This window comes from Pseudophryne corroboree, chromosome 8 (assembly GCF_028390025.1).
Source record: "Pseudophryne corroboree isolate aPseCor3 chromosome 8, aPseCor3.hap2, whole genome shotgun sequence".
NCBI lineage: Eukaryota > Metazoa > Chordata > Amphibia > Anura > Myobatrachidae > Pseudophryne > Pseudophryne corroboree.
In genome coordinates, this window is record NC_086451.1 from 40825237 (window position 1) to 40838429 (window position 13193).

The 13193-nt window shown below is 49.5% G+C and overlaps 1 protein-coding gene across 1 annotated transcript in view; it reads right to left on the reverse strand.

Annotated features, from left to right (window-relative positions):
• Positions 1 to 901: 901 nt before the first annotated feature.
• LOC134948354 (histo-blood group ABO system transferase-like) overlaps positions 902 to 13193 on the reverse strand; it is an 82824-nt gene continuing 70532 nt past the window's right edge. Inside the window, exons 5-6 of the mRNA XM_063936282.1 lie at positions 7615 to 7749; positions 902 to 2254 (exon numbers count right to left, since the gene is read on the reverse strand). Coding sequence (XP_063792352.1) covers positions 1531 to 2254; positions 7615 to 7749 — 859 coding nt within the window. The 3' untranslated portion in view covers positions 902 to 1530. The remainder of the gene's footprint in view (positions 2255 to 7614; positions 7750 to 13193) is intronic.

Below are 13193 nucleotides of genomic sequence, written 5' to 3' on the forward strand. Positions count from 1 at the left end.
GAAGCGAAACATTGAAATGATATCATAAGCTGCTTTGCTCTATGTGTCTTTGTGAATCGAGTGCCGCACCTTTGCATATACCTATCTTCTCTGGCTGTGAGGGCACCAATGAAAGCTGTTTGTTATTATATATATATATATATATATATATATATATATCTGCATATATCTGCATATAAACCAGCTATTGTTTCATTCTACTTGTGCATTACTTCTTTTGAAATACACACTTGCACGGGTAATCCAAAATGACTTATGACATAGTAAGTACTAACAGATTCCTGATAAGGGTTGAAGAGCAAATTTAGTGTCATGAATTCCTGACAAGGGTTGAAGAGGAGCAATGTTAATAGTCAAGGATATCCAGCAAGGGTTAAAGAGTAATGTTAATAGCCAAGGATTCCCAAGAAGGGTTAAAGAACGTAGGAGGCTGACCTGCTGGCTATAGTACCCTCCTCCTTCCTCATAAAAATTTCTTAATCAAAATAAATTAACTAATCAATCAATCCTTTCTTTGCCTGCCTTCCACTACATACTCCACCTCCATTTCCCTGTACTGCCCTGTGGACTCTTTTACAAAAAATAATTCTATGGGGTCATATAGTTTTTTAAACTGCCATGCTGTCTGTCACTGCTGTTTCTCAATGTTACAGAGATGTGCTATATCCTTATCCGTAACTGCCTTGTGTTTGTGCCGTTGCTCTGATGCTTCGTTCAGCCAGTCTTTGTCCTATATTGGTGAACAATATTGTGAGCTGTGAGGTGGTCAAAAATGACTGGAAACGACTAGAAATTCATGTTATTGAACTTACTAACACTGTAGGAATGAAAACAGGCAAAAAATATATAATTTGAGTGGTTTTTATCAATTAAACAACAAATACAAATCATGTGAAGGTGGTGTTTCAAAACCAAAACAAGAAGATAAATACAGAAATAAAAAACAAAACATGATGATCTATGCACATCTCTACTGAGTGCTGCATAGATTCAAAATGGCTGCCTTGATACCTTATTTCAGCAATTTTACTTATCAACCAGCAAGTGGGGCATTTGTGGCTCGGTCGCTGGGATAATAACTTGGCAGAAGTGTCTGTATTAATAGATGTTTACAGAAACGATACTTCGGCTATATCAGCCCCTCTAAATTCAGTGCCAAGTATTCCCACCAATGCAAAACACCAATCGTTAATAACTAAGGGCAGTCTAACTAGCGGTCATTCATATCATTTCTAACTGCTCTGCACATCAGGTCCATTAGTGGAAGTATGATTGCTAAGGTCTTACACCATAGCAAAGAGAGCAGTCCCGAAGAGGAAGTTCACTGAGATATAGGTTTGGGATATAGGTTTAGTTTCCAAAAGCTGAAGTGTCAACAAATTGTCCCTATGTCTGTACATCATAAATGTACGGATAGTAGAGAGTGCATCTTATGTAACAGTAAGACAATGGTACCTTGGGAGCATTTGGCTTGGCCTCCAAAGCTCTAATTTATGGAAAATTACAAATCTGCCGAATGGAGACCAAGCTCTAAAATGTTCGCTTGTCTCTTGCAAATGGCAATGCTCGTTTGTTCCGTATTGCATTATGGTTTTTGGTAACTGCAACAAATCTTCTTCTTTTAAGGAATGTTGGGACCGCGAAATGATTGTCCCACAGATATTCAGGAGAGAGAATTTTCGTTGGCTTGTGATAAAGAAAATACTTGTTCAAATAGCTCTCATCATGCCAGACGGCTTCAATGTGGTTTTCCTTGTCCATCATCATAGCGTTATGGCAGAAGTTGGTCAGCTTATAGACCTCTTCCACCGTACCACCAAAATATCCCCCTGCATAGTAAAAGTCTCCCTCGTCTGTAGGAATGTAAGCTGTAGACTCTCGCCTGCGCTCATAGGTGAAGTGGTCACGAGATGCTCCATAGAAGCCAGGATGTAATGTGCCAAACACATCACTTAAAATCTCCACCCCAACATGGTCACTGAACTCCATGTCTACGTCTACGCACACCAAGTAGTCCACCTCGTTGATGAATCGTTGGCTGGCATAGTCTCGTATCATCTCCATGCGCCTCATTGACACTTCCTGCCATCTCTTGTAACCGGGGACTTCCAGGATGACCATGTGTCTGCCCTCACTGAGAGTGATATTGGGAATGTCACCAACACGGTCCGTAAAGACATAATAGTTGACTTTATGTCCTACCATGAAGAACTTTTCAGCAGTTTTAATAAAAGTCTGGACAAAGACCGTATATCTGAAAAACAAGCAGATGCTATTTAATATTCACTATTTCGTCATAACTGTGGCAAGCAAGTTTTGCTAATTATGCGGTGATTCTCAAACTATCTTGAATCTCTGTAACCTATTGTACCATTTTTTTTCATGGCACCCTTTGGCCAAAACTTACTTATTGAGAAATTCAGGAAAAATATTAATTGAAGCAAATTGTGCTAACCTGTCATCCTCTGGTTCAGTTATGTGGTGGCTTCCCTTCTGTTGATCCACATATGTTATGATTGGCAGCCACCAGCTCTGTTTTTTCCACATGGTTAATTAATAATTTATTTGGTCCTGGACCTCCAAACGCTTGCAGCCCTGCAGGTGTCCCTCGGACCCAGTGTTGGAACCAGATGTATTATTTTTGTTTCAAATAAAGGTCATATTTTAAACTAGGTGATTCATCGCGCCCTACGGGTGCTCTTCACACCGTCGGAAGGGGCTACGCTCTCCCTAACCCTTGCACACCCTTGGGGCGTGCAACATTTTTATTATATGGAGTATTACCGTCAATCATAATTTTGTGAGTGGTGAAATATTGCACGGACAAAGGGTGTGCAACGGTTAAGGGACCATAGCCCCTTGCGACGGCGTGAACAGCGCACGCAGGGCCTGATGAATCACCTAGTAGGTGCTGTGGTAGGTGGAGTGGCGGGTGCGGTGGAAACGCGGATGGGGGAGGGAGTCCAGGGGTACCGTGGGTGGGGGAGGACCAGGTGCCGCGGATGGGGGAGGGTGTCTGAAAGTGCTATGGTTGTGGGAGGGGTGGATGGGGGAGGGGGTCAAGAGGTGCTGCAGGTGAGATAGGGTGGGGGGGAGTGGGGATCACAAATGGGGGAGGGGGTCGGGAGGGGCTGTAGGTGGGGGAGGGGCATGCGTGACGTGGGTGGGGAAGGGCAGGTGCAGGGCTGTGGCAGATGGGTGAGGGGTTCTGGAGACGCTGCGGGTGGGGAAGGGGTGGGTGCGCTGCAGGTGGGGTAGGGGTGTAGTAGTGAACCGGTTGCGGGTAGGGGTGTAGTAGGGCTGTAGTGAACTGGATGCGCGGTCTCTCACACTTGCTGCTGGCGCTGCTATTGCTGTCCGGGTAACGCCGGTGGGGGCTCGGAGTAGGGGTTGCGCCTAGGCTGCAGCAGCAACAGGTGACAGACGGGAGTGCGCTGGGCAGTGACACGTGCAGGGCGCGCCCCCGGTGGCTGACAGAAACTCGGGAGAGGGGATCCTCGGTGGCCGCAGCAATGGCAGGATGCGGCCTCATCCTATGGGAGTCATTCCGACCCGTTCGCACGCAGCGGTTTGTCGCTGCGGTGCGAACGGGTCCGGATTGCGCATGCGCACCAGCCGCACTGCACGTGCACGACGTTGTCCGGCGACAAGGGTCGCCGGGTTACATCACAGTTTTATGAAAAAAGCGGTCGCAGAGCCGACCGCAAGAAGGATTGACAGAAAGAAGGCGTACCTGGGCGTCACCAGACCATTGGAGACCGTTTTCGGGGAGTGGAGAAGAAAACGCAGGTGTGTCCAGGAGAACGGAGGGTGGATATCGGACGTCAAAGCCGGCCCCAGCATCACAGAGATCGTCGCACAGGGTAAGTATGTCCAGGGCTGGTCTTGTTTCACTTGAATTTTTTTTAGCTTAGCAGGGCTTCACAAGCGATCGCACTCTGCTAAGCTAAAATACTCTCCCCCATAAGCGTGGACTAGTTGATCGCAGTAGCAGCAAAAAGTTGCTGGCTGCGAACAACTCGGGATGACCACCTATGTGCGGTACACCATGCAGAGAGCAGAGGGGGGCACAGTGCAGAGGGCAGAGGGGGGCACCATGCATAGAGCAGAGGGGGGCACTGCGCAGTGGGGGGCAAAGCGTATAGAGCAGAGGGGGGCACCATGCATAGAGCAGAGGGGGGCACAGTGCAGAGGGCAGTGAGAGGCAGAGAGCAGAGGGGGGCACAGTGTAGGTAGGGGCACCCTGTAGAGAGCAGAGGGGGGCACAGTGCAGAGGGGGGCATAGTGCAGAGAGTAGAGGGGGCACAGCACAGAGGTCAGATGGAGGAACAGCGCAAATGGGGACACAATGCATGAGCAGAAGGGGGCACAGCATAGAGGGGGGCACAGTGCAGAGAGCAGAGGGGGCAGAGGGGGGCACAGTGCAGAGAACAAAGGGGGCACAGCGCAGAGGGGGCACAGTGCTGAGAGCAGAGGGGGCACAGCACCGGGGGGGGCACAGTGCAGAGAGTAGAGGGGGGCAGAGAGCAGTGGGGGGCACCGCGCAGAGGTCAGATGGAGGAACAGCGCAGAGGGGGGAACAGCACAGAGGGCAGAGGAGGGCACAGTAGCAGAGAGCAGAGGGGGCACAGCGCAGAGGCCAGAGGGGGGCACAGCACGGGGGGGGGGCACAGTGCAGAGAGTAGAGGGGGGCAGAGAGCAGTGGGGGGCACCGCGCAGAGGTCAGATGGAGGAACAGCGCAGAGGGGGGAACAGCACAGAGGGCAGAGGAGGGCACAGTAGCAGAGAGCAGAGGGGGCACAGTGCAGAGGGGGGCACAGCGCAGAGGCCAGAGGGGGGCACAGCACGGGGGGGGCACAGTGCAGAGAGTAGAGGGGGGCACAGCGCAGAGAGCAAAGGGGGAAGAGCGCAAAGGTCAGATGGAGGCACAGGGTAGAGGGGGGCTGAGCACAGAGAGCACAGGGGGGCACAGTGCAGAGAGTAGAGGGGGCACAGCGCAGAGGTCAGATGGAGGAACAGCGCAAAGGGGGACACAGTGCAGAGAGCAGGGGGGGCATAGTGAAGAGAGCAGGGGGGTCACAGTGCAGAGGGCAGATGGAAGCACAGCGCAGAGGGGGGCACAGTACAGAGAGCAGGGGTGTCACAGTGCAGAGGGCAGATGGAAGCGCAGAGAGCGGCAGAGAGCAGGGGTATCACAGTGCAGAGGGCAGATGGAAGCGCAGAGGGGGGCACAGTGCAGAGAGCAGGGGTGTCACAGTGCAGAGGGCAGATGGAAGCACAGCGCAGAGGGGGGCACAGTGCAGAGAGCAGGGGTATCACAGTGCAGAGGGCAGATGGAAGCACAGCGCAGAGGGGGCACAGTGCAGAGCAGAGGGGGGCACAGCGCAGAGCCAGGCACAGTGCTGCAAGCAGTGGGGGGGCACAGCACAGATGGGGGCACAGCGCAAAGAGCAGATGGGGGCACAGTGCAGAGAGCAGAGGGGGCACAGTGCAGATGGGGGCGCAGAGGACAGAGGGGGGCACGGTGCAGAGGGCAGATGGAGGCACTGTGCAGAGAGGAAATTAGGAATATATGAGGCACTATGCAGTGAGGTAAGGCAGACAGCAGGCAGTGGGGAATGTTGCCCCGGAATAAGGTGACTGGCAGAGGCTGGTGACATTAGTATCACAGTCACCCTGCACCCACCTTGTGTATCTCCTGGATCTTCTCCACAGGGCCGCCCACCAGGACGCAGATCTCCAGGAGGCCGGAGGGCAGCGGGCTTCATAGACACATGGGTCTCCCTCTGTGCTGCTGGCCGGGGCTGCGGTGTGTGCGGCGGGGGCGCCGCGGTGCTGGTGACTGGTCGGGCTCTCCTCCACTGTCGCTGGGGCGTGTGTGGCCGGGGTTGCGGGGCTGGTGACTGGCCGGGCTCTCCTCCTCCTCCACTGTCGCCAGGGCTGCGGTGTGTGTGGCCGGGGCTGGTGACTGGCAGTGCTCTTCTCCACGATCGCCGGGGCTGCGGTGTGTGTGGCGGGGGCGCCGCGGGGCTGGGTGATTGGCTGGGCTCTCCTCCTCCACTGTCGCTGGGGCTGCGGTGTGTGAGGCGGGGGTGCCACGGGGCTGGTGACTGGCCGGGCTCTCCTCCTCCTTGCTGCTGGCTGGTTGAGATGGGGTGCGGGGGCAGACGGCCGGGCCTCGCTTCCTGGTAACCATCACCTCCCCTGGAGGCACCAGGCCAGGGGGGGTGAATAGTGAGAGGAGGACCCTGATGGAGGAGAGGTTTGACCAGATCTGTGACTCCACCCAGCGTTAGAGGCACAGAGTCACAGATCTGGGCAATTATATAGGAGATTAGATTTCTTACAAATGATTTTTTATATACAATGAGGAAAACCAGGCATACAATAGGTGGGAGAAAAATGGTGAGGGGAAAACCAACAACAAGAAAACAGTGCAATTTACAGTAGGGCAGTGTTCCTAGAAATGCTACCCAGTTTTCCACGAAGTACAGAAAACGTCTTAAATGGTTAATTTCAAGAGAGAGTGTGTGGGTAATTATATGTGCAGTATAATGGGTGTACTGTACTTGGAAGCCTTTTAGTCAGGCAAGAGGAGGCATTATAGGAGTTGTGGAAACCAACACTATCTGTAGTATAACTGTTCTGTACAGTGGCGTAAGTTTGTCCCAGTTGCCCGGAGGCAAGAAAAATATTGGTGCCCGCCCTATATATCATCCATGAGCCAATAAAATGCCGTTTTGAGATCCGAGTAAAACCGAACCCGCTCATCTCTAATTCTAACTACAGTATATGAAGCTACTACAAATCCATTGCAACTAGGCAGATCTATGTAGGGGTCCAACCACACACTACATAGATCTGCTCAGTCACTCACAATGCTGATTATTTCTCTGACAATTAATTTGCAAATGTCATATTCAGGATTAGAGCCCACAACCTTTTACACTGGAAACATGCACCATACTGGTGGAGATATCTGCTCTTGCATAGGAAGTATGAGAATTCAAAAAATATGAAGTTACTTGTAATCGTCAGAGAAATAACTTCATATAGTTAGAATTGTCATGTTTCCTTTATATGAGCAAATAGCTTCATCAGTAAGGTGTCTACTTCTAGTATATCTATAATAAAGAGGGTGTGATTTGTAAGGTGTAGTGACTAGTGGGGAAGTCGGCTACGGAAGAGATACCGGCTGCTGTCAATTAACTTAATTGATTAATGTTGTTGAACACACGGAACAGGAGGAGAGGTGCCCCTCTTCAAAACAGGAGCCCGGTGGCAGCTGACTCCGTTGCCTCCCAGAGTTCTGCCTCTGGTTCTGTACCTTAACTAAAATTGTCAGAAGTGGAATAGAAGTGTTATTCCAGAGCCGAGTGATGACAGCTCTTGTTGTGATCAGGATCCATCCTGCTATGTACTTCTTGTGAGAGTGAAGTTAAATTGGTATGATTATCTACTTGGATGGGGTGTGTTCTAACTGAAATCTAAATTGCGGTGTAAAAATAAAGCAGCCAGTATTTACCCTGCACAGAAATAAAAAACCCACCCAAATCTAACTCTCTTAGTCTGGAGATTACCAAACATAATGACTAAGAACATTTCATAACTTACTTTTTAATAGCAAACACAGTGAGGCCAATGCGGGCTTTTTTCAGATGGAATTGCGCATTCAGTATGTCAGTATTAAAGCTGCCATCCCATACAATTGGAGCAAACCAAGGTGTCATCATCGAGACGTCGGATCTCCTTGAAGCAACAAAAATATAAATTTGATTGGATTATACGTGGAGTTTAGAATAATCAAATGGAGAAAAACAAATATGTCACTAAAGTATGCTGCAGCTGTACAGAGCATACGTGCCTACATTTGGGGAAGAAAAACATTTCTGGGAGATTTGGAACAGGGCTGTTAAAATTCAAGATTCACTACTTAGAGCACTATGGAGCAACTTCAAAGCCTTGTTTAAAATACAAATTTAGACTATAGGTACCTCAGGAGGATGTGCTAGCCATGTATAAAATGTATTTTTCAAATGATGTCACCTAAGTGGGCTGTTGCAACACAAATCAATTGAACAGCATTACAATTGTTCATTGTGTCCTCCGTAATGGTCAACAACAGTTTCCATTCAAAGAGCACCATATACTGTACTGTATAGAAGTCTTTCTAATCTGGTTCTCCAAACACAATCCACAACCAAAGGTCATATGGGGTGACTTTACAGACCCAGTGCTATACTATTATTATTATTATTATTATTATTATTAATAATAATAATAATAATAATAACTCTTACGTCCTTGAGGATGCTGGGGACTCTGTAAGGACCATGGGGATAGACGGGCTCCGAAGGAGACATGGGCACTTTAAGAAAGACTTTAGGTATGGGTGTGCACTGGCTCCTCCCTCTATGTCCCTCCTCCAAACCTCAGTTTACTACTGTGCCCAGAGGAGGCTGGGTGCATTACAGGGAGCTCTCCTGAGTTTCCCGTCAGAAAGTATATTTGTTAGGTTTTTTATTTTCAGGGAGCCTGCTGGCAACAGACTCCCTGCATCGAGGGACTGAGGGGAGAGAAACAGACCTACTTTAATGCTAGGCTCTGTTTCTTAGGCTACTGGACACCATTAGCTCCAGAGGGATCGGTACGCAGGTCTCACCCTCGCCGTCCGTCCCAGAGCCGCGCCGCTGTCCTCCTCGCAGAGCCGGAAGATAGAAGTCGGGTGAGTATGAGAAGAAAATAAGACTTCAGAGGCGGCAGAAGACTTCATGATCTTCACTGAGGTAACGCACAGCAGTAACGCTGTGCGCCATTGCTCCCATACACCTCACACACGGCAGTCACTGTAAGGGTGCAGGGCGCAGGGGGGCGCCCTGGGCCGCATATGAACCTCTCTTTGGCAAATATATATATATATATATATATATACAGCTCGGCACTGTATATATAAAGAGCCCCCGCCAGTTTTTAGTATATTTGAGCGGGACAGAAGCCCGCCGCCGAGGGGGCAGGGCTTCTCCGTCAGCACTCACCAGCGCCATTTTCTCCACAGCACAGCGCTGAGAGGAAGCTCCCCGGACTCTTCCCTGCTTATTACACAGTGAAAGAGGGTTTTAAAGAAGGGGGGGGGGACATAATTTGGCGCATATATATATATATATATATATATATATATATATATATATAAACAGCGCTACTGGGTAAACATATATTTATTGTGTTTTTTTCCTGGGTCATATAGCGCTGGGTGTGTGCTGGCATACTCTCTCTCTGTCTCTTCAAAGGGCCTTGTGGGGGAACTGTCTTCAGATAAGAGGATTCCCTGAGTGTGTGGTGTGTCGGTACGCGTGTGTCGACATGTCTGAGGTAGAAGGCTCTCCTAGGGAGGAGGGGGAGCAAATGAATGTGGTGTCTCAGTCGACAACGCCGACACCTGACTGGATATGTGGAATGTTTTAAGTGCTAATGTAAATTTATTGCACAAAAGATTAGACAAAGCTGAAGCTAGGGAACAGCCAGGGAGTCAACCCATGTCTGTCCCTATGTCGCAGGGACCTTCGGGGTCTCAAAAGCGCCCACTATCCCAAATAGTAGACACAGATACCGACACGGATTCTGACTCCAGTGTCGACTACGATGATGCAAAGTTACAGCCAAAGTTGGCTAAATGTATTCGATATATGATTATTGCAATAAAAGATGTTTTGCATATCACAGAGGAACCCCCTGTCCCTGACACGAGGGTACACATGTATAAGGGAAAGAAACCTGAGATAACCTTTCCCCCCTCACATGAGTTGAACGAATTATGTGAAAAAGCTTGGGAATCTCCAGACAAAAAACTGCAGATTCCCAAAAGGATTCTTATGGCGTATCCTTTCCCGCCAACGGACAGGATACGGTGGGAATCCTCCCCTAGGGTGGGCAAAGCATTGACACGCTTATCCAAAAAGGTAGCGCTGCCATCCCAAGATACGGCTACCCTCAGGGATCCTGCTGACCGCAAGCAGGAGGTTACCTTGAAGTCCATTTACACACATTCTGGTACCTTACTCAGACCGGCGATTGCGTCGGCCTGGGTTTGTAGCGCTGTAGTAGCATGGACAGATACCTTATCAGCGGAAATTGAGACCCTAGATAAGGATACCATTTTATTGACCCTAGGGCATATAAAAGATGCTGTCTTATATATGAGAGATGCTCAAAGAGACATTAGTCTACTGGGTTCTAGAATCAACGCTATGTCGATTTCTGCTAGACGAGTCCTATGGACCCGGCAATGGACAGGTGATGCCGACTCAAAGAGGCATATGGAGGATTTACCTTACAAGGGTGAGGAATTGTTTGGGGAAGGTCTCTCGGACCTGGTCTCCACAGCTACAGCTGGTAAATCAAATTTTTTGCCTTATATTCCCTCACAGCCTAAGAAAGCGCCACATTATCAAATGCAGTCCTTTCGATCACAAAGAAACAAGAAAGTACGAGGTGCGTCTTTTCTTGCCAGAGGTAAGGGCAGAGGAAAAAAGCTGCACAACACAGCTAGTTCCCAGGAACAGAAGTCCTCCCCGGCCTCTTCAAAATCCACCGCATGACGCTGGGGCTCCGCTAAAGGAGTCCGCCCCAGTGGGGGCACGTCTTCGAGTTTTCAGCCACATCTGGGTTCACTCACAGGTGGATCCCTGGGCAATAGAAATTGTTTCTCAGGGTTACAAGCTGGAATTCGAACAGGTGCCTCCTCGCCGGTTTTTCAAATCGGCCCTACCAGCTTCTCCCCCGGAAAGGGAGATAGTGTTAAATGCAATTCACAAATTGTATCTTCAACAGGTGGTGGTCAAGGTTCCCCTGCTTCAACAAGGGAGGGGATATTACTCAACCCTGTTTGTAGTCCCGAAACCGGACGGTTCGGTCAGACCCATTTTAAATTTAAAATGCCTGAACCTATACTTGAAAAGGTTCAAGTTGAAGATGGAATCGCTAAGAGCGGTCATCGCCAGCCTGGAAGGGGGGGATTTTATGGTATCTCTGGACATAAAGGATGCGTACCTTCATGTTCCCATTTATCCACCTCATCAGGCGTACCTGAGATTTGCGGTACAGGATTGTCATTACCAATTTCAGACGTTGCCGTTTGGGCTTTCCACGGCCCCGAGGATTTTCACCAAGGTAATGGCGGAAATGATGGTGCTCCTGCGCAAGCAAGGTGTCACAATTATCCCGTACTTGGACGATCTCCTCATAAAAGCGAGATCAAGAGAGCAGTTGCTGAACAGCGTCTCACTTTCACTGAAGGTGTTACAGCAACACGGCTGGATTCTCAATATCCCGAAGTCGCAGTTGGTTCCTACGACTCGTCTGACCTTCTTGGGCATGATTCTGGATACAGACCAGAAAAGGGTTTATCTTCCGATAGAAAAAGCTCAGGAACTCATGACTCTGGTCAGGAACCTATTGAAGCCAAAACAGGTGTCAGTGCATCACTGCACTCGAGTCCTGGGAAAGATGGTGACATCATACGAAGCCATTCCCTTCGGCAGGTTCCATGCGAGGACTTTCCAATGGGACCTACTGGACAAGTGGTCCGGGTCACATCTACAAATTCATCAGTTGATCACCCTGTCCCCCAGAGCCAGGGTATCTCTCCTGTGGTGGCTGCAGAGTGCTCACCTTCTAGAAGGCCGCAGGTTCGGCATTCAGGACTGGATCCTGGTGACCACGGACGCGAGCCTCCGAGGTTGGGGAGCAGTCACACAGGGAAGAAACTTCCAAGGTCTTTGGTCAAGTCAAGAGACTTGTCTTCACATCAACATCCTGGAACTGAGGGCCATATACAACGCCCTACGTCAAGCGGAGACCTTACTTCATGACCTGCATCCAGGAGAGTGGGGACTTCATCAGGAAGTCTTCGCACAGATTGCAAGTCAGTGGGGACTGCCCCAGATAGACATGATGGCGTCCCGCCTCAACAAAAAGCTACAGAGGTATTGCGCCAGATCAAAAGACCCTCAGGCGGTAGCTGTAGACGCCCTAGTGACACCGTGGGTGTTCCAGTCGGTCTATGTTTTTCCTCCTCTTCCTCTCATACCCAAGGTGTTGAGAATAATAAGAAAAAGAGGAGTGAGAACAATTCTCACTGTTCCAGATTGGCCACGAAGGACCTGGTATCCGGATCTGCTGGAAATGCTCACAGAAGATCCGTGGCCTCTTCCTCTACGACAGGACCTGTTGCAACAGGGGCCCTGTCTGTTCCAAGACTTTCCGCGGCTGCGTTTGACGGCATGGCGGTTGAATGCAGGATCCTAGCGGAAAAAGGCATTCTGGATGAGGTCATTCCTACGCTGATAAAGGCTAGGAAGGACGTGACAGCTAAACATTATCACCGTATATGGCGAAAATATGTTTCTTGGTGTGAGGCCAGGAATGCTCCTACGGAAGAATTCCATCTGGGCCGTTTCCTTCACTTCCTACAGACTGGAGTGAATTTGGGCCTATAAATAGGCTCCACTAAGGTTCAGATTTCGGCCTTATCCATTTTCTTTCAAAAAGAATTGGCTTCTCTCCCAGAAGTACAGACTTTTGTGAAGGGAGTGCTGCATATTCAGCCTCCTTTTATACCTCCGGTGGCGCCTTGGGACCTTAACGTGGTGTTGAGTTTCCTTAAGTCGCACTGGTTTGAACCACTTCAAACGATGGAGTTAAAATATCTCACTTGGAAGGTGGTCATGTTATTAGCCTTGGCTTCGGCTAGGCGAGTGTCGGAATTGGCGGCTTTGTCTCATAAAAGCCCCTATCTGGTTTTCCATATGGATAGAGCGGAATTGTGGCCCCGTCCTCAATTCTTGCCTAAGGTGGTGTCAGCTTTTCATATGAACCAACCTATTGTGGTGCCTGTGGCTACACGATACTTGGAGGATTCCGAGTCCCTTGATGTAGTCAAGGCTTTGAAAATTTACGTGGCCAGAATGGCTAGAGTCAGAAAAACAAAAGCACTGTTTGTCCTATATGCAGCCAACAAGGTTGGCGCCCCTGCTTCAAAGCAGACTATTGCTCGCTGGATCTGTAACACGATTCAGCAGGCGCATTCTACGGCTGGATTGCCGTTACCAAAATCGGTCAAGGCCCATTCCACTAGGAAGGTGGGCTCGTCTTGGGCGGCTGCCCGAGGGGTCTCGGCACTACAACTATGTCGAGCT